The sequence below is a fragment of the Parathielavia appendiculata genome (assembly GCF_033297405.1).
Source record: "Parathielavia appendiculata strain CBS 731.68 unplaced genomic scaffold N657scaffold_15, whole genome shotgun sequence".
In the NCBI taxonomy this organism is placed as follows: domain Eukaryota; kingdom Fungi; phylum Ascomycota; class Sordariomycetes; order Sordariales; family Chaetomiaceae; genus Parathielavia; species Parathielavia appendiculata.
In genome coordinates, this window is record NW_026944234.1 from 377,521 (window position 1) to 399,549 (window position 22,029).

The window sequence follows — 22,029 nt, forward strand, 5'->3', positions numbered from 1 at the left end:
CAGCAGTCTCCCCCAGCCACACCGAGGTCGGCGATGCTGGTACTGGGGCCGAGTTGCAGGAGATCTGGTAGCTTGTCGGCGTGGTCGTCGGAAAGGGGTGTGTTCCACGTCAACTTGGCGTGTCCCGCTGTCGCGCCTCCGCGAGACCGTCTTGTCCCATACAGTATCACGAATTTAGTCTTCAATGTTAAACATGATGAGACTGGAGATGAGATATCTTAATCACGCGTTCCCCTGGAAAGATGAGCACGGCGCTTCTTGCAGAGGTGAAGAGTAAGGTAGCACGAAGAAAAGGGGACAAGTCGTGCCAGTGTTTCCATCCACGATCAGCCAGCATGTATAGGGCCCAAAGATATGAGTCACTCCAAGCGTATTAAGGTAGTTACATAACCAAAGCAAACAGAATGTCCATGTCGGCGGTGACGTGACCCCACTAGCCTCCTCGCCGAATTCAACCAAGAGCTCGATGAAGGGTTCTTTTCGCGTCATCCGGTCCATTGTCCGACGATGGATGACAGATAGGGACTGCCGCCGGAGTATCGTTTGTACGTTATTTTGGCCTTCTTTTCCTTCTCCAGGTAGAGACAATTTACTGAACTGCTACTTACCTAGACAATGTTGACCTTGGTTCAAGGCCAGGCTTGTTCAAATTGTCGGGGGGTGGGCGCCATATTCGCGGAATTGATAAACGTAAGTCATGTCGATTTACTACACTGGCCGATGACGATCCGTTTTTCACCTCCAAGTTTCAGAGCATATTAGGACCGCTATTTGACGGAGAGATTTGTTGGAGGTCATCAAGCCGGGAGTGGTGTGGGGGTTGCCGCAGCATTCCAAGCAAGATTGGAGGCGATTGGGATGTGGTTGAGGATTACTAACATAGTCCGCATGAGTGTCATAAATGGGTGATCGAATCCACATTTTGTAGGGTGTTTGTCTCTTGAAAGCAAATAGATATGGGGTTGCAAGATCGCCGATCCGTTTACTTTCACCCAACCTACCTTCTCATTCCAGACGCCAAAGTCTGATCTGCCTCGGTCCGAGGTCAGAGGGTGAAATGCGAAGTCCGTAATCGGTATATGGGTTTTTCACCCGGCCCACGAGGGCGCGGTTTTGCTGTATAGTAAGTTGTTGAAGGTCCGGCACGCCTTGGGGCACAGCGGTGTAGGAATAATAATAATAATACATGGTCTATTGACGTCGGAAGTGCCATGAGAATAATATTAAGAAAGTAAGTGAAAAAGAAATGAAAATACGGCGTGAAAAAGAGTAGAAATTAAAGAGAAAGTAAAGAAGAGAAAGATGAAAAGTGAATAACGTTAACTACCTAACGAATAAGGTAGTTTTTTCTTGGTTTTTTCCTTTTCTAATTTCCGCGCTAACAAACACATCAGGGTTGAATTGTAGGGTCAAGTTGATCCCTAGACGAGTCTATGAACCGTCCACTCCTTTACTGACACATAGTTCCATGACAAGCCGCTAGCCGACATTAGCAAGCATTCAATTCCAATATAATCATTTCCCAAGGCTCACCTCGCCGCCCTCATGGCAGGCTCAATGGCCAATGCACGGCTGCAATCGTCAGCACACGTCAAACTAACAATTCAGGCGCCCCTGACAGTGACCTGTGTGTCCCAACAATGAACTAGTACCAGGTTGGCATAGGGGTGAGTTACAATTTGATACAACCACAGTGATGAGCGTAAACATGTCGAATCAAGAAGGCTACCTTACATAACGAGCCGGTCCATTGGTTCCTACTAGTCATTTACAGCCCAGTGGTTATAGTGCTAATTAAACCCTAAAACCATGTTAGAGGGTGCAAGAATCGCGACGTTCGCTGAGATTACCGGTGTCTTGAGAACTGAGATTGACTCAATCAACGGATATAGTACGTTTGACAGCTATAAAGTAAGTTGCCACCGCGTTATGAATGTAGATTGCACTATATTGAAATGTTCGCTTACCATGCCTCACAGGTAGTCCAGGCCCAACTTTCGGCACCCCGGGTCCGGTTGGATCCAGAGTTTCAGAGTGATTACTCGGAAATGCTACCAGAAGATTACCCGGCAATAACTGGAAAATTTCCTCTCAATCATGAGCCTTCGGACCTTGCTTTCCTCTTGATCTATTTATATCTTCCCAGTGGTATAATTCCAGTTTGAGGTCTCGTCCCTGTCAACTCCTCGTCTCTCCATCGCAACACCACGCGAAGTCACCACTGCAGCCCTTCAGAAGGCCTTACCTCGATCAAAATGCGCATCACCAGCCTTCTTTCCGTCACCTCCGCTGGGCTGGGTACGGCACTGGCCACGCCTCGAAATCTCCGAGTCCGCGACGTCTCAGTGCTAGGGACTGGATGCCCATACGGCTCCGCAGACGTCAAGGTCGACCCGAGTAACACCGCCCTCGACATCAGGCTCTCGGAATATGTCGTGAGATCTGGCCCAAACACCATGGCGGCGGACTGGCGCAAGAATTGCAAACTCACGCTGAACCTCGAATATGATGCGGGCTTTCAGTGAGTTACACTAGATCTCCCCCAATTATCGCGGAACAGCTCCCAGGCTGACCACGTTCTCTTTTCTCAGATTCTCGACGCTGAGTACCTCGGTAAAAGGCTTCGCATACATCCCATCGGGTGCTCAGGGTCAGTGCCAGAATACGGTCGATTTCACTGGCTCCTCCAGCCAGGCCAACTACGGCATCACACTGAAAGGGAGCTACGACGGGCCCTTTTCGCTGTCGGCCAACCCGGATATTGTGACGTGGTCCCCGTGCGGCGGGTCAACAGCCATCCTGAACGTGAACACGCAATGCTGGATCTCGCCGACGGAGAAGAAGGCAATCATTGATGTAAGTGGAGAGGCCACCCCAGACTGCGAAGTCTTGCGCTAATAGAAAGCCAGGTCGATCGCATTAGCAGCAAACTCACGGTCCGTGTTGATCTTCAATGGAGGAACTGCTGAAGCAGACACGACCTCGTTCTGGGGCGTGTCAGGCATCATTATAGGAAACGTCCATGTCCCGGAGCCAGTCAACAGGCACAAAAAACTGTCTCAACAGAAGTCTTCGCTTTTCCAATCGCTAGCATTGTACTGGACTTCAACTGTAGTCCCCACAGGTAGCATTAGACTCTCCCGCCATTCAACTCACTTTGATCAAGGTTACACATACACTATCATGTAACAGTGCCACAACCCGCTCCCTTCAAGACTCTCATCCTTACAGTAAGATGAATGCTTGCCCTTTCTGTTTCATCATCAGTCCGTCTGCTGCTTGGGGTGCTTGCCCCAGTAGCAGAACGCAAGACAGGCGCACCATTGCTCGCATGCAGCTGCCCTGAATATCATCAGAGTTGCACTTGATGCCCCGAATCTTGGCGGAGACATGACGTCAACCGAAGACCTCGGCCACACCGCGCTCAATTCAAACCATTTAAAGCGCCGATTCTATTGGCCGATCGTGCTTCAAATGGCCATTCTGAGTGTTGATGTCATCATGATCGGGCTGCACTGGATCCCCACGGTCGAACAACCACCAGGCCACCTGCCTTTCCTCAACTTGAAATAGTTCAATTTACATCTCATTGCCAAATCGTCACTGCTTTGCCGTTCAATATCTCTGCAACAATTCTTCCTCAACCGCCCATAAATACCAGAGTTAAAGTCCAAGGTACCGCATCGAGTATTCCACCCTGATTCGACTATTACAAGACCTCGCCTTCAACCGCGAGAAGCAATCCCAAACGAGAATCCAAGCCCGAATACACATCGCACAAAATGGCCAACATGTTCTCCTCCCGCAAGGGGCCCCTCCTGATAGCAGGCGGGCTTTTCAGCGGTCTTCTCTACTTCACCTACGGCGCGCGGCAGCAACCGCGGACGACGGCGACGCACGACGCGTCGTCGCAAGCGGGCGTCTCGCAGACGCTGCAGTCGGTGGCGGGCACGGGCGGCGAGCGCGCGCACGCCTCGCGCGACCGGGAGGAGCAGCGCCTCTACGATCCCAAGGACACGGGCCTCGCCAGCAGCGACCCCTCGGCCGCCAGCAAGCGGAGTCCCCAGAAGGTGAGGGGCGACCTGGGCGGTGACCAGAATAACCCGGCCGGCGGCGGGCAGGGGAAGCATATTGGGGACAGGGGCCCCGACAGCGGGGATTTGCCGTACAAGAGGATGGGGTCGCAGGCAAGGTCTGTGGAGGAAGGGCGGGATAAGATGTGAATATCGCGTGGGAGGGGCTTGTTGTACGGTGTTGGTAGAAGTGGCATCGTGTTGTTGTAGGGCATGAGTCAAGTGGTACTATTGCTTGAGGGCGCAAACAATCATCGCATTGTTAATCTATCAATTTCTCTACCCAGAAATACAATCGTCATCTGCATGTGCTTAATGACGGACTCTATACACTCTCGCGGTCCGTCATCTCGACATGCCCGACTTCCTTCTCTGTCTTCACCTCGCCGCCCGCGTAGGTGCTGTGCGGCACCCACTTGGCGCTGGTCCTCGGATTCGTCTCCGACAGCATCTGGTCGACCTGCTCGAGCGTCAAGCCCTTGGTCTCCGGGATCAGCAGGTAGGCATAGACGAAGCAGCAGGCACACAGACTGCCCCAGATGTAAAACACCTTGGCGCCGAGGTTTCCCTTGTCGGGATCCACCATATAGGGAGTGATGACGGCGATGATGCAGTTCCCTGGACACTTGTTAGTTGGACAGCAATCATCGCAAAGGTAGCTTTGCAACTTACACAGCCAATTGGACGCCGTCGACAGCGCAACACCCTTCGCGCGCATCGGCAGCGGAAAGATCTCGCCAATGACAACCCACGCGCCAGGTCCCCATGTCGTGGCAAAGAAGAAGATGTAGATGCAGATCAGGGCAATCATGGCCTTGACAGCATTGTCATTGTCCGGCAAGCAGGTCCCGATGATGGCCACGATGAACTCGCAGATACACATGCCCAGGGCACCCCATATCAGCAGTGGCCGCCGGCCCAGGCGTTCCATGGTGTAGAATGACACCGGGGTCGAGCAGACGTTGACGAGGGTTGTGATGAGAGAGATGAGGAAGGGGTTTTGGATGGTGCCCAGCTGCTGGAAGAAGGTCGTGCCAAAGTAGAAGACGAAGTTGATGCCGGTCCTGCTTAGGTCAGTTTCTTATATCGTGGGGACGGGAGTAACAGAGAATAACTCACCACTGCTGCATCATCTGCATTGAAGTTCCCAGAACAGTCCTCCGCAGGTAGCTCTTCGAGTCCCACAGCGAGCCTCTGAAGCAGTTGGCCCAGCTTTGGAAGTAGTTGCCGTGGGGAATGACACTCATCTCAAACTCGTGGTTGGCCACAATCTCCATCAACTCATCCTGGATGTAGGCAGACTCAACCGGTTGATCCCTGAGTCTGGCCAGCGTAGCCGCCGCCTTGTCCAGCTGGCCCTTCTTGACGAAGAACCTTGGCGACTCGGGCAGGAAGAACAGGCCTGTAGCCAGAATCATGGCCCACGCCATCTGCAGTCCAATGGGAATCCGGTACGAGCCGCTGTCGTTCCTCTCCTGGGTGCCATAATCCACCGACGAGGCCAGTAACAAGCCGACACAGATACAAAACTGATATCCGGACACGATCGCGCCCCTGACCTTCCTGGGCGCAATCTCGGACATGTACAGGATAATAATGGCCGAGACAAACCCGACCCCAAAGCCGGCGACCAACCGCCCGGCCACGATCAATCCCAACCCGGCGCTCGCCGTCTGCAGCACCACGCCCACAATAAACACGAGACAGCCCAGGATTACCGTTACCCTCCGTCCGATCCAGTCGGCCAGGTCGCCGGCAATGAGCGCGCCGAAGAAGGTGCCCGCCGATAGGATGGATGTAATGAGCGACTTCTTCCAGGCGGGGAGGGCGGTCGCGCCGGCGCCCTCGAAGACGTGGATGAAGTACTCCATGCCCATGACGCCCGAGATGTAGCCCGAGTCGTAGCCGAAGAAGATGCCGCCGAAGGCCGCGAAGACGCACATCAGGTAGGCCTTGAGGGTCACGGGCGCTTCGACGCGCGATGTCAAGTCTGTAGCCCCGGAGGGCGGGGGCGCAGCGCCGCCGGGCATAGTGTGGTTTGTCTCTTCGGAGTTTACGGTAGTGGGAGGTTGGTATTGTTGTTGTAGGGGTTAAAGGGAGACGGTTGATGGGTGGGGGGCGAGGATTTCAAAGGCCTGAGGAGGCTGGGAGTCTGTTGTCGTAAGGGAAGAAGGATTAGGGGCTGGAGAAGCAGCAAGCGCCCCAGCGTATAATCCCCCTGTGAAATTGTTTGGATGTTGATTGAACGTGATAACCATAGACAAAGAGGGCAGGATTGTCTCGTCATTTATATGTCTGGCCATGTGCTCTCCTATTCCCCAGCCCTGGTCTCCTGGGGCATATTCCTCGTCGACTTCCCCGGCCGGAGACGACATTGTGGGGAGTTTCCTGGCATCGCGTCTTCTGCATGCATGGACTCATCTCCACGCGGGGATGAGGCTCCGGTTGAATGTAGGTTCACGCTGGGGATGCCCCGGCCGTTCCGGGCCCTGGATGCAGCCCAGGCTCCTGCGTATCTCGCTGCAGAAACTTTCCAGGGCAGTGCCCACTTCTTCGGAGAGATGACGTTTGCTCGGTGTTTCCGTCTTGTGGCTCGGCTGAGTTGGACATTCAGGCCAAACTCTTCAAGCAGGGGGGCCGGATGAAGGGGATGACCCCGGATGTTGGTCGGCACGGCTGCCATTGTCTGAGGACAACTACGGAGGCCAGCGAAATGACGAGCTCTCAGACGCGTCGTAACTGTAACAATATAGTCAGTAGTATCCACACGGTCCTTCTTGATCACCTTAGTTCATGCAAAAGTCGAATAGGTTCAAGATTACCTGAGTCTTTTGACAATCGATTGTAGCTCAGGGGGTTTGGTACTCCGTAGTCTTTCTCTCCCTTGGACTGTTACGCCCAATGTAGTGTCCTACTTCGTGAGGCACAATAATTACATCCCTCTAGCTCGGCGGTTACGCCGAGATACAAGGCGGCAGATTAAGAATTGCCCAGCCGCAAGTGCCGGCAGTTGACGGATTTCCGAGTTACCCGGACGGCCGTCAATTCGGTGATTTTGTGGATGATGGGTGGAGCGTGGAAACTACCGCTTTCCGCCGCTACCTATCAAGGGATACGACATGACTCGGCTTGGCCGCAACTGTTGAGGTTCATCCTTGCCTAGTCCTTGTACTGTGGTGTCGTGTTTCTAGAACATTTCTAGCTTTGTCCAGCACGTTCCCGCGTTCCACACAGCATGTTTATCAGAGGACATGTTTGGCTTCATGCCTCTTGGTGGAGGTTTAGGCTGGGCAACAGAGAGATGAGACGAACACGACCATCATGTTAGGCATAACGTAATCCCCAACTGTTCTCTGATGGCTATGTTCTTGCTTCATCGGCACTACGCCCTGACTTTAATGTGAGCGGATCATGGTTCCTGAATCTTCTTCTTGCAGCCGCACCCAGGCCAGACCCATTGAAGTCGCATTGTAACTCATCGAATCCCTCACTCTTCATCTCGACTTATCTCGAGTTATTAAGGTAAGTAACCATCAAGGTAACACGACGGGAATGCATGCAATGAGGACTGACTAACACGCATGTTCTCTTGTGATGTAGTAGGACCCATGGTTGCACCCGTTGCCTCTCTGCGCAGAGACCAACTTCATTCAGTGGCACCTTCCATGATCTTAAGGGGGCTCCCAACCCAATTAATACGATACTTCTATTGCAAGAATAGTAGCAGATACGGAAGTCCCCGAGCCACTCTCCTAGTTACACGATCTTGATTACGTGCCATGGTCCTGCACGCCTTCGATATCTGACGGAGCGCCCCATCAAAAACTCGGGCTCTACCTCATAATCGTCCCAATCTCGCCCCACTTCACCAAACGCTTCCTCATCAGCTCCGTCCTCATCGCGAGGATCAAACATAAATATATGCAACCCGACAGCCTTATTTGCCATCCCGAAGTAATGGTTTCGAAGTAATAGTTCGGGGTTTTGAAGTAACTCACGCGCATGTAACTTCCGTCGTCCCTGCTCTCCACGTCGAGTCGGTTGACCGTACGAACACATCCCATCCAAATGGAGTGCTCCTCGTCAAAATCCAAACTCCATTAACCAATATGGACAACAACCACAACTGCAGCCTGTCAAGCTCCTCAAGCGCGATAATCGGCGATGAACTTTGTGGCGTTCCGGTTCTCCGAGTACCTCCTCACCGACCTCGTAGGCAGTCCCATCGATCTCGTAGATAATCTTCTCTGCTCCTGGGAAATGAGGACAACGGAATGTAACTTGTCCATCTTTCACTTGGGCCATATTATCTCCGTGTAATCGAATGATGTCTGCATTCAGCACTACCGCCAATGATCTTTCCTAGTAGTGGACTTCCAGCAGGAGTTCATGATTTGGAAACGTAACTACTCCTTCAATTGATGCCCAAGACCAGGTTGGAGCACAGTAAGGTGGTCGAGGTCTCGCGGCCCGGGACTTTTTTCTTTGCACGCTTCCAGCGAAAGAAGGTCGTGATGGCCGACCACCACAATCCAACGAGGTACCGATCGCCAGTGATCTGCTGGAATAGCTACGCGACGCCAGAGAGCGCTATGAGCATGCCATCTGAATAGGTCAGCTCGCAGCGCGAGTATCGAGTTACAAGGGACTTCCACAATCCAACTGGAACAACAGTTTCGGAGAGTTGCTGCTCTGCTGAATCCCTAGTAACTATGAGTTGAACCGATCCATGTTGACACCATACCTTACAGGTTTCCCTCGTTTGGTAAATGCGCCCTGCGGCCAGCTTTCGCATGAAAATAACGTTGGGCATTCATAGTACACTTAGGCTTTGCCGAACTGCAGTATCCGAGGGGCAAGCATCAGTTGTCGAATACCCAGCCGCGGGTTGTCAATGGGGCCTGGTCGAAGTCACCTCGCAGCCGGTAATGTTCCCAAAGAAGGTACTCTGTGGGTTCTTCATTATCTCATCGGGATCTGACGATTGCTGAAAGGGCGGGAAACGCGTCGCGCGTATGGAATATACTATCGTGAGGGCTAGAGGAACGGCCCGCGACGACGTTGAAAGCGACGCAACCGTAGACGTTCTGCATACTTAGCGCTTCCTTTAACCAGTCCTCTTTCATATTTGCCTTACACAGAGACTGTCGATCCTCAGGTAACGGATGCCGAGCTTGTGCGCGAGGAAGATGGCATCCTGCCATCGGGGGGTCCGATCTGCTGATGCCAGCTGTCGAGGCGCCGATCGTCAACGAGTTGAGCGCCATGAACTTGGCCTCGCCCCAACGATGGCTGAGATTAAGATATCCTTCCGAGATAGATTTTAGCTGTTCGGCAGCGGTTACTCTCAGCCGGCATGTTGTGTTATGGGATACCCCACATCGAGAAGCCGAGTTGGGAGGTAGAACTCATCAACACCCCAGAGACGCCAAGAGCATTGGGGAATGATTAAGACAATCTTGGTACCAGGCATTCATGCGCTGAATCGATTCGTCAGATCCAAGAGTCGGGCCGAGCGGCGTAGACGTTTCCCCAAGGTCGACGCCTAAAGGCTGACGACTAGATACTTGCGAAGGATATATTTGCCATTGCATAGACTCAAAGTACCCACCGGGACGAAGTGGTGAGATGTCGAAGATGATGCCCTATCTTTCGGTACCTTTGTCGTCTTCCGCGGTCCTGGTAATCCAGAGTTTGTCCGGCATTCCAGTCTCGTCAGATACAAACTTCACAAATTTGGAGATTGATGACTTGAGAATCAGTGGCTGGATGCCTTTGAGAGAAGTCCTGCTCGAGACGGCTGCAAACGAAATAGCCAACGGCAATCCCTCGATGGAAACGCTGAAGTGACACGAGGTGGAGACTTTCACGCAACCTTGGCGAGCCTGACGCTTTGCCTTGTCGACTTCAAAGGTCTTCCTACAACCACTGCAGAGGATCGAACTCACGTTCGAGGCAACAGGTGGCGTGAGAAAAGGGGAGAGAGTAGAGGGCTTGTACGAGTTGATGGTTGAACGTCAACGAATGGGATGTAGTTAGCGTGCCAAGGCCCTTTAGGCTTCGTGCCTCCGGGCGAAATAATTCCATCCATCCATCCATCCAGTGCAGTCGACGCGTTGCGTTTGGCGGGCGATGGGTTTCCCATTGCGGGAAGGTAGGGTAACTAGGGCGTCAAACAAGACCAGTCTGACAAACCATTGAATTACAAATGGATCAACAACAATCTCGATCACTAGCTCGCCTCCTGGGCCCGACAGCCATCGCGCTCGCCGTCACTGAACGAGTCAATGCAGCCATCCTCCCCAGCCCCGATCCCGCCGTCGTCTACTTCGACGGCACCGTGCTCCTCGTCTCGGGCCTCGCAATCGTCCTGTACCACAACCTCTGGCGGGTGAACTGGCCGGTTTTGATCACCATGCTGGGATGGTCTGCGCTCAGTCTGGGGCTCTTCAGGATGTTGTGGCCGGCCGCCCAAACCGCTGGCGATGGGCCGGCGGTTGTGGTTGCCCAGACTCCCCTGTTCGACGCCGGCGTTGTGCTCTGCTAAGAGGGTTATGGGGGAAGTTGAGAAGGTGCAAGGCTTCGGTTGGTTGGCGCAGCGACGGCGCAGCGATGGCGCATGTGGGCACTGGTGGTGATATGGCACGGGCGACTCGGGGAGCGAAAGTGGAGCGGCAGACTCGATCAGGTCAAGGTGCTGTCACTAGGCATTAGGTTCCGGCACTGCTCCGGCGCTTCTGCGAGATGTAAGGCGTCTCAGTCCTCAATTAGCGACCACAGCCGTTTCCTCCACAGTGCCCACCGCAAAACGCTTCTTCAACACCTCCAAAATGCGCCCCCAGGGGTACTTCTCCGCCCCATACACCCTCTGCCGCCGCAACAGCACCAGCCCCTTCCCATCGCCCAACAACCCATCCCCACCCCTCCGAAGCATCTCCGTCCCCTCCCCCTCCACCCACACAGGCCCCACGCACCCGTACAAGACCTGCCGCATCCTCACCCTCCACGTGCCCCGCGCATCGTCCCTCGGCGCCCGCCAGTCGGCAACATCCGAGCTCACCACGGGCGCCATCTCTATCTCGTCCTCGACTGACATGCGAGGCGCGGCGGCCGGGTCGAACGGCTCGATTGCCCAGGCGCGGGTGTGCCACCCGGGCAGGTGTGCCAGCGCGGCGGGCACGGCGACATACGAGCGGCAGCTCACCGCCTGGGTGAGGGCGGCGGTGCCGAGGGCAGGCGGCAGAGGCAGGCGGCGGGGGCTGGGGGTGAAGGAGAGGAGGCGGGGGTCGAGGAGGGTTGTGAGGGCGCGGTGGAGGGTGGCGAGCTGGCCGGGGGTGAGGGTCCGGGGAGGCTGGGGAGGCTGGGGTTCGCTGTCCGTGGACGGGACAACGGCGGGATCTGGGGTGAACAGGGCCAGGAAGGCATGCACTGCCGCCTCGAGGCCGGGATGGGCGTGGTCGCCCATCGTGCCGTACATGAAGGTTGACGTGGTCTGGCGCATCACCGACGGGAACGCGAGAGTCCAGTCCAGCCCGCTGTCCAGAGCGAGGGAGATGAGGCGGTTGCGGACACTGTGAAGTTCAGTAAATCTCTTGTCGTTGACGACGGCGCGGACCGCGGCCTGAGCGTCTTCCGGAAGGGCGGATAAGAGCGCGTCGGCGACTGCGTCGAGCGAATGTTCCTCAATCAAGCGCGCCGCTCTATCCTGCGACTCTCGGGAGGCCTTCAATGGGAGGGATTCGAATACGAGGAGGTCCAACTCGATGTACTCGCTAGTTGTGGCTGTGATGGAACCTGGCAGCGGGTTCTGCACCTCATCATCGAGGATTGGCTGGTTAGGGTGGATTGCCCACGAGACGATGTCCTGTCCAGCTGAGGGAACACGGAGCGGCGGACCCAACATCACCAGGGGCACCAGGTCGTTGGCGGCGAGCACCAGGACGGTGAACGTCCAGATGACTTCCTGAACAGTCTGGCACCCGCTGCCGTCGAAATACAGTGGAATCCCTGCCGTATTGAGCGCGATAGACATGAGGTCCCCTTTCTTGAGGCAGTCAAAGGGCAGTATAGTGACCAGATGCTGCATGGCCGATACGGTGACGCGCCGTTCAGGCAGGAGTCTCTGTATCTTAAACCAGAGCTGTGACAACAACATCCCGGGGTCTGGATGGTTCACATCGGTCGACTGTTCTATGCCAGCGAGTCCGTTTGGCGCACGATCTGAATGGTTGAGGTAGACGCTCATGTAGTGGATGAAGCGGAACTCAAACGAGAGGACACGGCCATCCGCTCCAAAGCACATGAACAGAGGGCTGCTGTCCTTCAGGTGCTTGTTCATGCGGCACTCGTGGGCACACCAGCCTCGGGTGAACCACCGAGCTGTGAGAACCTTGGCGGTAAAAGCCCTAGCAGGGTCCAAGACGTGCCCCAGTTGCTTGTCTCGAAGTTCTTTCTCCCGAGACGGGATATACGCGTCGATGAAGCGGGCCTTTTGCTCCCCTTCAAGACTAGCACGCTGAACCGCCTGAACGAGGTCCTCATAGAACCCTCGATAGATCAGGCCGGCCTTCTCCTCCTCTTTGCTGAGTTGGATGTCTTCCAGCAGGATGGCGGTTCGACGCGCGGAGCGGTAAATGGCGTCCATAACACCGATATGGGCCGCCTTGTCTGCTGCGTCGTCCTGGTTGATGCACAGCTTGTCGAGCCAGACGCCCTCGTCGGGCTGGCAGAGCCTCATCACGGCCTTCATCATCGGCTCCGATATTTCCCACCCGGGGGCGATCGGCGTTGCGGCTGCAGCCAGAGGCCACTGTGGATAATGCCAGCAATAGCTCACTGCGATGTATGACGCGACGCGGCCGGCCGCCTCCGGGCTGGCCGAGGCTGGACGGATCATCCGGAGGTTGAGGTCCGACAGGGCGTTAAGCTTGGGATGGAACTGCCGTACAACTTCCGGGTTAAGCTCCTTGAGCCGGGCGAGGATGGCGGCCACCCGGGCCCGGCTCTCATCGCTGTGTGTAAGCTGTGCTACTTCTGAGAGCAGTTCATGCTTGTTTGTGTCCGACTGAGGCACCAGAGCCTGGCCGAGGCCGGCAAGGGCGGTCGAAGTTTTCCATTCAGCGTAAGAGTCCTGGATACCAGGCGCGGTCGCCATTGGTTTGTGCCGGAGTGTTGGGTTGAGATCAAGTTCGTCTACTAAGGGCGTCTGTCTCTTGAGGCTTTGTGTTTTCTGAGCGACGAGGACTGGACAAAAGCGCCTGGTATGCGCGGCATTGATGTGCGCTAAAGCTCAGCTCCCGCAACGCTTTCCGAATCAGCCTAGCGGCCAGACTCGCCGGATGAAAGTGGGGGTCGTTGTGCACATGTGCAAGCGGTGTGGCTGTGGTTGTGTGGAGGACGGGCTCGAGTGGACCAACACTTCCGTAACCCGCCTCAGCGTCTCGACAGCTGAACAATGCCTTTCCATTGACTCCTGACTGCTTTTGTACGAGGTGGGATTCCAACAGGTTGAATGCCTTCAAGTTACCAATTGATACCGTGACCATCGTGCCCCGTCCCCCATGTTGACCACCCGAGATCCCCGTATTAATCATGGCGACGGAGGATGCTCTGGCAGACCTCGCCACGTTTCCCAATGTTCATCCCCAGCCGAGCATCACGCGATCCGCTTAAACAGCAACTGTTTCGTCGGATCGGGATTGTTCTTCGTCACGGCAGTAGCTCATTACCCCCGGCGAAAGATATTTCTGAACCGGACTCACCGACGGCCCGCTCGACTGATTCGGGAATGTGCCATTGGCGCCCTCAGGCAACTTGAAGTACTCCAAAAGCAGCTTGGCCACAACCATCTTGATTTCATTCGCGGCAAGTCAGCGGCCAGGGCAAGCATGGCGTCCGAAACCGAACTACGCGGACCGTCAGCTGACGTTTCACGAGTCGCCAACAACCACCAGAAGGCCATCCTTTATCGAGTGCATCTCGGCCACCGGCAGATACCTCCATCCGTTGGTCATTTTCAAGGGCAAGAGCGTTCAACAGCAATGGTTTCCGTTGGATCTAGAGCCTTTTGATGGCTGGGAGTTCGTTGCAACAGAAAACGGCTGGACCAACAATGCCGTAGGCGTGGAATGGCTGGAACGGATCTTCATCCCCCAGACCCAGCCAGATGACCCTTCCGACTACCGTCTGTTGATACTTGACGGCCACGGCAGTCATACCAGCGATGACTTCATGTGGCCATGTTTCCAACATCGCATTCATGGCATTTATCTCCCACCACACTGCTCCCACGTCCTCCAACCATTGGATTTGGCCGTCTTCTCGCCCCTAAAAACGGCCTACCGCAAATCCTTGACTACGCTGGCCCTATGGAGCGATACAAGCATCGTGGGCAAGCGGAATTTCCTTGAGTATTACCGTAAGGCTCGATTGACGGCCTTGGTAGGTAGGAATATCCTGTCGGGGTGGAAGGCATCGGGGTTGTGGCCGGTCAGTATCGCCAATCCGCTGATGAGCCGGTTGTTGGTCGAAAACACCCGCGTTTCCATCCCCACGCCCCAAAAAGCAAGTCATCTGGATACTTTTGCATTCTCCAGTCACTCCAAGACCTATTGTCTTCGCCGAACCGACGACGTGGACTACACCAAAGAAGAGTGTTGACCATCGTCAACAGTTGACCGAATTCGCCCTGCAAACAGAGCCTTCCAGGATCCAAAGACAGCTCTTCCAGAAGGTCAACAAAGCCTTCGACAACATGGACAGTGATATGGTCCTCTTGCGAGCCGAAAACGAGGCTCTACGGGCACAGTTGGAAGCCATGTGTGACGGGGCACAGGGACTGAACTTGCGTATCCTCTAGTATTGGTGTGGTTGCACGAGGAACCAAACTGTGGGCAGGGTGCAGCCCTCAGGGAAACCCTGCAGAAGGGCTGCGCACTGACCACTGGCAAGCCCCATCACTGGGCTTGCCAGCTCCTCATCGAAGCTACAGGACTGCGACCCTAACCCTGGCACGGGCAATGCCCGTGACACCATGAAGCCCAGGAAGAAGAGGGTTGATATGAACCCAAATACTGTATTTGCGGACTTGGGGCTATCCGCAGGAATCAGATTGGGGCTGGGCAGTAGAGGTTGAATTGGATGAAACTTCTGAAGATGAGGAATCTAGTGATACCGGCGATTGTATTGTAGTGGCCGCGAAAAGTCGGAAATAGTCTTTTAAAGTGGTTGTGGTGGACATCTGCATCCTGGAAATTACGTGCCCAAATGTGGGGGGTGCCCACAAGCAGGGGGTTTGACTTAAGTTACGAGGCGAGGCAAGCACCCGACGAGAGACTCCCCAACGATAGTTTCTCCATCATGGGTAGTGGGTTGGCCAGCTGTGCTGTTCAGTCTCAAATCACGGCTGATCCGGGCGGGCCAGTGCCCCAATCCGCATCTGCCGCCGCTCGTGTGCTCACCAGCCCAGGTTCCAGCCATGAAAGTTTCGTATACCGCCAACCCTTGGCTTTCTTGACTACAGCCAATCGCTTAAACATTGTGACCAGCCGGTCAACCTAGTCAATGGTCCACCAGCATGCTCGCAAACAACGAGTGAATTCAGCATTATCAAACAGATTTTCCTAAGTAACCAAATATCTGGACATAGCTGCTTCATCCTCCGTTTTAAGAGAGCCTGCATATGCAGCAGCCTAGCGTCCAGCTGCTCGAAAAAGTCGTCTACGTGGTTCGCCTGCCAGTGGAAGCTGAGAATCGACTCGGTGCCGCTTTGGCGAGAGTTGACGATGCGGTCGAGAATTTGGTAAATCGCGGAAACCTCCAGCCCAAACCTAGGAAGGGTCAGCAATCGCCATTTGCACAAACAACACGAAACAGGAGGAAACGTAAATACCAGCTCCGCGTAACCCTCATCTTCGAAAGATGTCTCGGTCATCATTGTCATGAGAGGGGCAACTGCAAGCCAAGATGCCATGACGAGAGCGTGGCATTGGGTAGCACATCAAATCTAAGCGAGATGATGCCATGTATCGTAGACCGCAATGGCAATGCACTCTATGAAAACGAAGCCATCACCGCCGACAAAGTTGGGACCTTTTGGAGGGGGAGTCGGCAATCGACCGGCATGACGGGATCGGTTGACTGACGCCGAGCAATATGTTCATTGTCGGATACTGAACCTACATCATCAGGAAGACGCGCCCCTATAATAAGCCTTTGCTGGAGAGTTCACTCTGCAGCGCTGCCCGCGTTGGCTGTGCCGTAGGCGCGACGTTGGCCTCGGAGCTTGGTGCCGGCGTGAGCTCGGGCTGCTTCTTCCGCTGCTCTGTGGGAGACTCGCGCTTGACCTCTTTCAGACTGTCGCATCCCGTCAGCACATCATCGTGGAAAACGGCGGCTCGAGGTTGCTAACCTTCCTCCAACTCCAATTCCTTCTCCTTGTCCCCGGTGCCCAGAAACTTCTCTTATCAACCCTGTCACCCTTCTGCAATTTGTCCACAACTTCCCGGAGTAACCTTATCCTTACGTCAGACTGGCGTATAAAGGTTGCAAAATCTTTTCTCAACGCAATCATCTGGATAGATATGGACCCGATCAGCGGGAAGATGAAGATGAAGAAGGCCGTAGGATTCAGCCTGGCTTTATTTCGAGGTTGAGGTTTGCCGTTGAAAATGTGGGGACCCACTGAAACTTTGTAGATGAAAGACCTGTCGAAGCTTCGGCAATTTGAAATGCAACAAAGCAGAAGTGATCCCGGCAGGCAGTGCAGTTCAGGAGGCTGGTCCAAGTCGACAGTCGTCGTTCCTGTTGCTGTGCCATCCGAGCAGCTTTTCTGACGCGCAGTTAAGCCCGCATTTGCCCGTTGACTAACGCCTGTTTGGGGATTATGTTACCTGACGTTCTGACGTTGCCGGCCGATGTGTTTCGCACGCGACATGGGCCGCAACTCGAGGTTCCCACTCTCAAGCTTTCGCTTTTGGACCTTCAGTAGCATTGCCTTTCCAACTTCCATTCCAATCTTCCGGTTTATCGCTGGCTTTTGGATACGATCCCTCGATAGGGCGATGATATGATACTGAATCAGCCTATTCCACCTTCTTTATGGATATACCACTCGCCTAAGCTGAGGCTACGCGTAGCGCGGTCTTATCTGTCGCGTTATGCACCTCCGCAATATCAGCCTCACTCAAAAGCCTGCGGCTTCCCAAGGATGACACCCTCATCATCGACGAGGGCAACACCCGGGTAACCACCAAAACGTTTAACTCGACCCGGTTAAGAGCAACACCCTCGAAAGAGCACCATCAAAACGCGCCAAACCCACTTTCCCGCCACCGAGAGCTGTCTTTCCATACGAGAGAGGGCGGCACTTACAACGCACGTCATCAATGCCACCCTCAAGGCCTTGGGAGAGGGTGAAAAGCCCTCCCCAGATCCTAACCCGCGGACCCTCCAAGAGGACGACCTGGTCAAGCCGGTAGCCAACAACGCGCTAGGGCGGTCCAGCTCGGCGCCTATGACTCCTTTACAGCCCCACCGCCTAAACCGACAGTCCACCTCGCCTATCACTGTAAGACACGCTCGATCGCCCTTTAAGTCGTCCAAGAAAAAAATAAACCTTCTATCCACCGTCGAGTACGCCTGCGTAGCCCTCGCTGCGCAGCGCCAGTTACCCGCCACGGGCAAAACCCCCTCCCGGATCCACATCTCGAGTCAGGCATATCACTCTTGATTGAGAGGTTGGCGCAGGCTGATCAGGTTGATCAGTCTGCGCCAACCGAACAACTGAAACCGCCAACATCGAGAACAAGCTGGAAAAACTCAGCATCACCCAGAAACTTACGAGAGGCGGCTGCAAGGCCGCCCCAACCAGGGCGCCGGCAAGGAAGGCGACCAGAGGGACAGCCAAGACAACATCCCCTGCCGCCGCGGCCGCTCCCCTCACGCCCGTCACCAATGCAGAGGACGCCCGGTTGGCCAAAGTTGCGGACGACAATCCTTATGCGGAAGGCCGAGGCTTTGCTACGGCAAAAGGGTTGGTCCTCGGCCTAGGCGATTCTTGTGGAGGCCGCGGCTGAAAGGGCATCCAGTCTTTTGCCCGCCCGACAAATAGCCATGGCCTTTTGTCTCGTAGGCCGGAGCATGGAGAAGATGGCTCAGGATTCTATGTTCTCTGTTATCTATGACTCAACCATCTCTCTCCCTGAACTCTCTGGTTCAGACAAGGCGTCACCGGCCCGAGCGAATCTCTTGTCTAAGTGCCTCTGGAGGCGAGGGATAAGCACAGCTCTACGTCGAGAACCTACGTGAAGCCTACGACTATCTCCTTGAGGCGCAGTCAATGACTGCTGTTAGTGCGATGCCAGCCTGATCCACAGGATATCGGTCCTGCTCCAGAACGTCGGCCTGTTCCTCACAGCCACCTCAACCAAATTAAAGGCAACCAAATCAAAGGCAGCGATCCACTCTGCCTAGACGGCCTACTCGGCCGAAACCACACTTGGCGCCAGGGAGCGGAAAGCGGGGATCTAAGAGAAGAACTCGACTAAAACGACAGGCTGGATTGGCGCCGGCGCTCTAATCTGTCACGGCCAGGCGTACGAGTTTGGGCTTTACACTCGACCTGTACAAGTTACAGAGAGACTATATCGACATCGCGCCCAAGCCCTGGGTTATCATATCCGACTCCCTTAGCGAGTGTAACCACGACCTATGTATCACCAAGTTCCAAGCTGGGTAGACTCTATTTATGATCCGGCTGCCCCTCGAGCGGGCAAGTTCGCGTGATACGGATAGCGACGTCTTCGACTTTCAGTAAGGCTGCTCCGAATTGCTGGAAATTGTCAAGCTGATCAACCAGACGAGCCACTACTCGAGGAAAATGACTGTCAGGGGTGCCAAGAGCGAGTGGTAGGCTGAGCACGAGGCATTGGACAAGCGGTTGAAGGAGCTGCTTGGGGGAATCGCGTATATTTAGCTGGGCGGGTTCAGGGGGGTCTTCTCGTAGTTCATCCGGTGCCTGGAGCTGCGGACGAGGTTCTATAAGGACTTCGTTGCTATTTTAGATGAGTACCTCCCTTCGTAGCGATAGATATATAATTATAGAAAGAAAAGCAAGATGGCGCAGGGTGTCCGTGTCACGCTGGATATGAACGTCCTGGAGCTGTTTCTCTGCCTCAGCGATGCTACTCTGCCTAACTGTGACTTCGACGACGAGCTCACCGACCTTCTCTACTTTGCCGTCGATATACTGCAGTTCAACGGTAAGTGGAACGCTTACGACGCAATTGACTTTGACTCGATGGTGGTCGAAACCATGGACGCCCTCACCGCCTACCACTCGGCCGCCAACGCAGCCGATAAACCCCTCCCCGTACCTTGCACCATTTGGTCCTAGACAAAGCCATGCACATCTTCCCTTGGGATTCCCTCCCATGTATGCAGAGTCTCCCAGTCTCGCGCGTCCCCTCGCTGGCCTATCTCCGCCGCCTGCTCCTTGACCGGCACCAGCCCGAACAACAACAATAACAAGAGCCTACTGGAACCTCCTCCTCCTCTCCTGCCCTTGAAGGGCACCACATCCCGCTATGTCAGGAACCTACATCCTCAACCCGTCGGCTGGCCTTCAATCCACCCAACGCCTCTTTTCGCTCGCCATCTCCACGCAACTGCGCCAGGGGTGGAAGGGAATCACCACCCATCCCCCGACAGAGGCCAAATTCGCCGGTTCTCTAACAAAGTCTAACATCCTGCTGTACTTTGGCCACGGTCCCGGAGCGTAGTATATCCGTGGGAGGGCAGTGAGGAGGCTGGAACCTAGTTACCGCGCGACGGTGCTGCTGATGGGGTTTAGCAGCCCCGCGCTGGCGGATAATGGCGAGTTTGAGCCTCTGGGCCCGGTGTGGAATTACATGATGGCGAACTGTCCGGCCGTGGTGGGTACATTGTAGGATGTGACGGATCGGGATTTTGATCGGTTTGCGGGGGGTGTGATGGAGGAGTGGAGGTTTGTTGGATAGGTGTGTGTCACTGGGAGGGGGGAAACGAAAGGTAAGGGGATGGGGAAAGGGGAAGGGGAAAGGGGAAGGGGAAAGGGGAAGGGGAAAGGGGGTTGTGCTGGATCTGGGGAGACGGAGGCTATGGGTGAGAATTTGAAGGAGGGTTCTGCTGATGCGAGTCTTGTATAGGCTGTAGCAAGGAGTCGGGGGAGGTGTAAGTTGAGATATGTCACCACTGCCTCGGTTGACTCTACGTAAGTGATATTGTATAGCGGTTCAGGTTTTTTGGGGTAGACGGTGTGGTGTGGGATGGAATGGAGTTGGGTTGAATGGTTGATAGACGTCATGAGTATAACGAATCCGTTGGATGTAAGAACGTTGCTTCGCACTTGACTAGGAAACGACGTGGCTGAGGTTCCGATCGAGTTTCGTGAGTGCGGCCAACTACGTATTTGATGCTGCTGACTGATGTACACTCCCTTTTCTCCTCTTGCCTTGAGCGAAGTGCTCTGTCGCATTCCGTCCACTTTATCTCTGCCTGCTCCAATTTGCCCAGACGGCCCTATGGCGAATGGGTTTCTAATATTTGAAGATTAGATCGACTTCATATGCAGGACCTGTCTTTTTCTCTATCTGCATGACAGTGCATGAGAAGATTTATTCGTGGGATAAGATAGGCAGGTGCGGGAGATCTTTCAGCCGTATGACGCACATCAATCAATGGCATCATGATAATAAATCTCAGCTCCAAGTGCGTTCCTATCTCATCTTAATTAAAAGCTGGGGTTGAAAACTCCGTTCATATCTCGTCTTCAAGAACTGATCACGGACATGGCTTCAACCATCAATCTCGGACCCCTCCCCAGCAAGATCACAGGCAGTTGCCTCTGCGGGAAGATCGCTTACAGAATCGATTTTCCCGAGGGGCACGACTTTGAAGATAGTGTACTGTGCTCCTTAACCATTCATCCCCCTTCGATTCCAGCACAGTTGATGTCCTAACCAACTGACCAAACTTCAACCCCTTCTTACAGAGCGGCACCTGCCAATGCACCCAATGCCGGAGGAGCACGTCGTCCCTCTTCTTCATGTACCACAAAATCCCATATGCGTCGCTGACCTGGACCACGCCGCTGGACGCGCTCAAGAAGTATTACTGCACCGAAGGCAACGCGCGAGGGTTTTGCGGCGAGTGCGGCTCGTTCCTGTTTTGGCGCCGTGAGTCCGGCCCCAATATTAGTATTGCCATTGGGACGGTCGATCCGCTGTACCTTTGGGGTGAAACGTGGGAGGCGTCAAATGGAGAAGTTCCTCAGGGCGGGTTTGGTAGGGCGCTGGCCAGCAGTGGTGGTGGCCATGAGTGGGTCAAGAACGAGATTCCTGGGGTGACGGACAACCTCGAGCTTGTCGGTGTTGGGGGAAGAGGAGAGAGGTTCTACTCGGAATAGGTGCTCCCGGGACTGAGGGCATGCTTGTTTGTGTGGGATATGAGGGGGTGCTGATGTGGTATCAATAAGTACCGGGCCGAGTTTCGCGGCCTCCTATCGCACAACCTAAGGGCGGAGTGGTAGACAAGTCTTCATCATGCAATAAGATGCAAGCGATGTTTACTTTTTTTGTATGTTATTCTTTCTTAAGTTGTTTATGACTGGGTAAGATGCCCAATCGAATGTGAAGGTGGTGGTGTTGGTTGTAAATAGACAAGATTTTGGTGTTTGTTGGTGCAGGAAGGCCCTATCCTGACTTGTCAGTCTCGCCAGTGGATCATGGACTCGGACTCTTCTACCCAAAAGAACGATCCCTGGCTCATCATGGCAGATTCGGGTGATTGGAAGCTTAGCTGTTCTCACATTAACAGGCAGATACAATCTGAATCTGACGCTCAGGTTCTCCCATCTTGGGGCACTGCAAACTGACGACCTTGTTGATTGGCAGCAGCTTCCTCCATCTGGATAAGGCGG

General features: G+C 54.5%; 9 protein-coding genes across 9 annotated transcripts; 5 read left to right on the forward strand and 4 right to left on the reverse strand.

Annotated features, from left to right (window-relative positions):
• The first annotated feature begins 2,114 nt into the window (after positions 1 to 2,114).
• Positions 2,115 to 3,219, forward strand: N657DRAFT_624883 (uncharacterized protein). Its single transcript, XM_062790730.1, has 3 exons — positions 2,115 to 2,521; positions 2,592 to 2,856; positions 2,910 to 3,219. The coding sequence occupies exons 1-3, from the start codon at positions 2,256 to 2,258 to the stop codon at positions 2,967 to 2,969; spliced, it is 591 nt and encodes a 196-aa protein (XP_062644479.1). The 5' UTR covers positions 2,115 to 2,255; the 3' UTR covers positions 2,970 to 3,219.
• Positions 3,220 to 3,494: 275 nt separating this feature from the next.
• On the forward strand, positions 3,495 to 4,366 carry N657DRAFT_648897 (uncharacterized protein). Its single transcript, XM_062793611.1, has one exon. It carries the CDS (start codon positions 3,783 to 3,785, stop codon positions 4,221 to 4,223), a length of 441 nt encoding a protein of 146 aa, XP_062644480.1. The 5' UTR covers positions 3,495 to 3,782; the 3' UTR covers positions 4,224 to 4,366.
• A 32-nt stretch (positions 4,367 to 4,398) lies between these two features.
• Positions 4,399 to 6,103, reverse strand: N657DRAFT_658352 (general substrate transporter; the record flags this gene model as incomplete). Its single annotated transcript, XM_062794887.1, has 3 exons — positions 4,399 to 4,691; positions 4,746 to 5,137; positions 5,193 to 6,103. 3 exons carry the CDS (start codon positions 6,101 to 6,103, stop codon positions 4,399 to 4,401), a joined length of 1,596 nt encoding a protein of 531 aa, XP_062644481.1.
• Positions 6,104 to 8,623: 2,520 nt separating this feature from the next.
• N657DRAFT_701481 (uncharacterized protein) lies at positions 8,624 to 9,276 on the reverse strand. Its single transcript, XM_062797354.1, has one exon. It carries the CDS (start codon positions 8,884 to 8,886, stop codon positions 8,644 to 8,646), a length of 243 nt encoding a protein of 80 aa, XP_062644482.1. The 5' UTR covers positions 8,887 to 9,276; the 3' UTR covers positions 8,624 to 8,643.
• Positions 9,053 to 9,350, reverse strand: N657DRAFT_701485 (uncharacterized protein; the record flags this gene model as incomplete). The annotated part of the gene is made up of 1 exon (XM_062797355.1): positions 9,053 to 9,350. A coding segment is annotated over exon 1 (288 nt), but the record flags the coding sequence as incomplete, so codon positions are not given.
• A 675-nt stretch (positions 9,351 to 10,025) lies between these two features.
• N657DRAFT_674114 (uncharacterized protein) lies at positions 10,026 to 13,340 on the reverse strand. The gene is made up of 3 exons (XM_062795725.1): positions 11,074 to 13,340; positions 10,876 to 10,941; positions 10,026 to 10,770 (listed from the first exon to the last, which is right to left on the reverse strand). The coding sequence occupies exons 1-3, from the start codon at positions 13,225 to 13,227 to the stop codon at positions 10,306 to 10,308; spliced, it is 2,685 nt and encodes an 894-aa protein (XP_062644484.1). The 5' UTR covers positions 13,228 to 13,340; the 3' UTR covers positions 10,026 to 10,305.
• A 620-nt stretch (positions 13,341 to 13,960) lies between these two features.
• N657DRAFT_683520 (DDE-domain-containing protein) lies at positions 13,961 to 18,148 on the forward strand (the record flags this gene model as incomplete). The annotated part of the gene is made up of 4 exons (XM_062796574.1): positions 13,961 to 13,965; positions 14,027 to 14,490; positions 17,351 to 17,782; positions 17,838 to 18,148. 4 exons carry the CDS (start codon positions 13,961 to 13,963, stop codon positions 18,146 to 18,148), a joined length of 1,212 nt encoding a protein of 403 aa, XP_062644485.1.
• Positions 18,149 to 19,188: 1,040 nt separating this feature from the next.
• Positions 19,189 to 19,598, forward strand: N657DRAFT_683521 (uncharacterized protein; the record flags this gene model as incomplete). The annotated part of the gene is made up of 2 exons (XM_062796575.1): positions 19,189 to 19,443; positions 19,515 to 19,598. The coding sequence occupies 2 exons, from the start codon at positions 19,189 to 19,191 to the stop codon at positions 19,596 to 19,598; spliced, it is 339 nt and encodes a 112-aa protein (XP_062644486.1).
• Positions 19,599 to 20,830: 1,232 nt separating this feature from the next.
• Positions 20,831 to 21,894, forward strand: N657DRAFT_648901 (glutathione-dependent formaldehyde-activating GFA). The gene is made up of 2 exons (XM_062793612.1): positions 20,831 to 21,013; positions 21,103 to 21,894. The coding sequence occupies exons 1-2, from the start codon at positions 20,900 to 20,902 to the stop codon at positions 21,514 to 21,516; spliced, it is 528 nt and encodes a 175-aa protein (XP_062644487.1). The 5' UTR covers positions 20,831 to 20,899; the 3' UTR covers positions 21,517 to 21,894.
• Positions 21,895 to 22,029: the final 135 nt, after the last annotated feature.

What these genes read in the sequence shown, in the direction of transcription:
- N657DRAFT_648897 (XM_062793611.1), top strand. Translation starts at nt 3,783, where the DNA reads ATGGCCAACATGTTCTCCTCCCGCAAGGGGCCCCTCCTGATAGCAGGC.
- N657DRAFT_701481 (XM_062797354.1), bottom strand. Translation starts at nt 8,886, where the DNA reads ATGCCCAACGTTATTTTCATGCGAAAGCTGGCCGCAGGGCGCATTTAC.
- N657DRAFT_624883 (XM_062790730.1), top strand. Translation starts at nt 2,256, where the DNA reads ATGCGCATCACCAGCCTTCTTTCCGTCACCTCCGCTGGGCTGGGTACG. An exon ending in GAATATGATGCGGGCTTTCA is followed by an intron (nt 2,522 to 2,591) that starts GTGAGTTACACT and finishes CTCTTTTCTCAG; the next exon opens with ATTCTCGACGCTGAGTACCT. An exon ending in AGAAGAAGGCAATCATTGAT is followed by an intron (nt 2,857 to 2,909) that starts GTAAGTGGAGAG and finishes ATAGAAAGCCAG; the next exon opens with GTCGATCGCATTAGCAGCAA.
- N657DRAFT_648901 (XM_062793612.1), top strand. Translation starts at nt 20,900, where the DNA reads ATGGCTTCAACCATCAATCTCGGACCCCTCCCCAGCAAGATCACAGGC. An exon ending in GGCACGACTTTGAAGATAGT is followed by an intron (nt 21,014 to 21,102) that starts GTACTGTGCTCC and finishes CCCTTCTTACAG; the next exon opens with AGCGGCACCTGCCAATGCAC.
- N657DRAFT_674114 (XM_062795725.1), bottom strand. Translation starts at nt 13,227, where the DNA reads ATGGCGACCGCGCCTGGTATCCAGGACTCTTACGCTGAATGGAAAACT. An exon ending in ATGCGCGGGGCACGTGGAGG is followed by an intron (nt 10,942 to 11,073) that starts GTGAGGATGCGG and finishes TTGCGGCGGCAG; the next exon opens with AGGGTGTATGGGGCGGAGAA. An exon ending in TGTTGAAGAAGCGTTTTGCG is followed by an intron (nt 10,771 to 10,875) that starts GTGGGCACTGTG and finishes GCCTAGTGACAG; the next exon opens with CACCTTGACCTGATCGAGTC.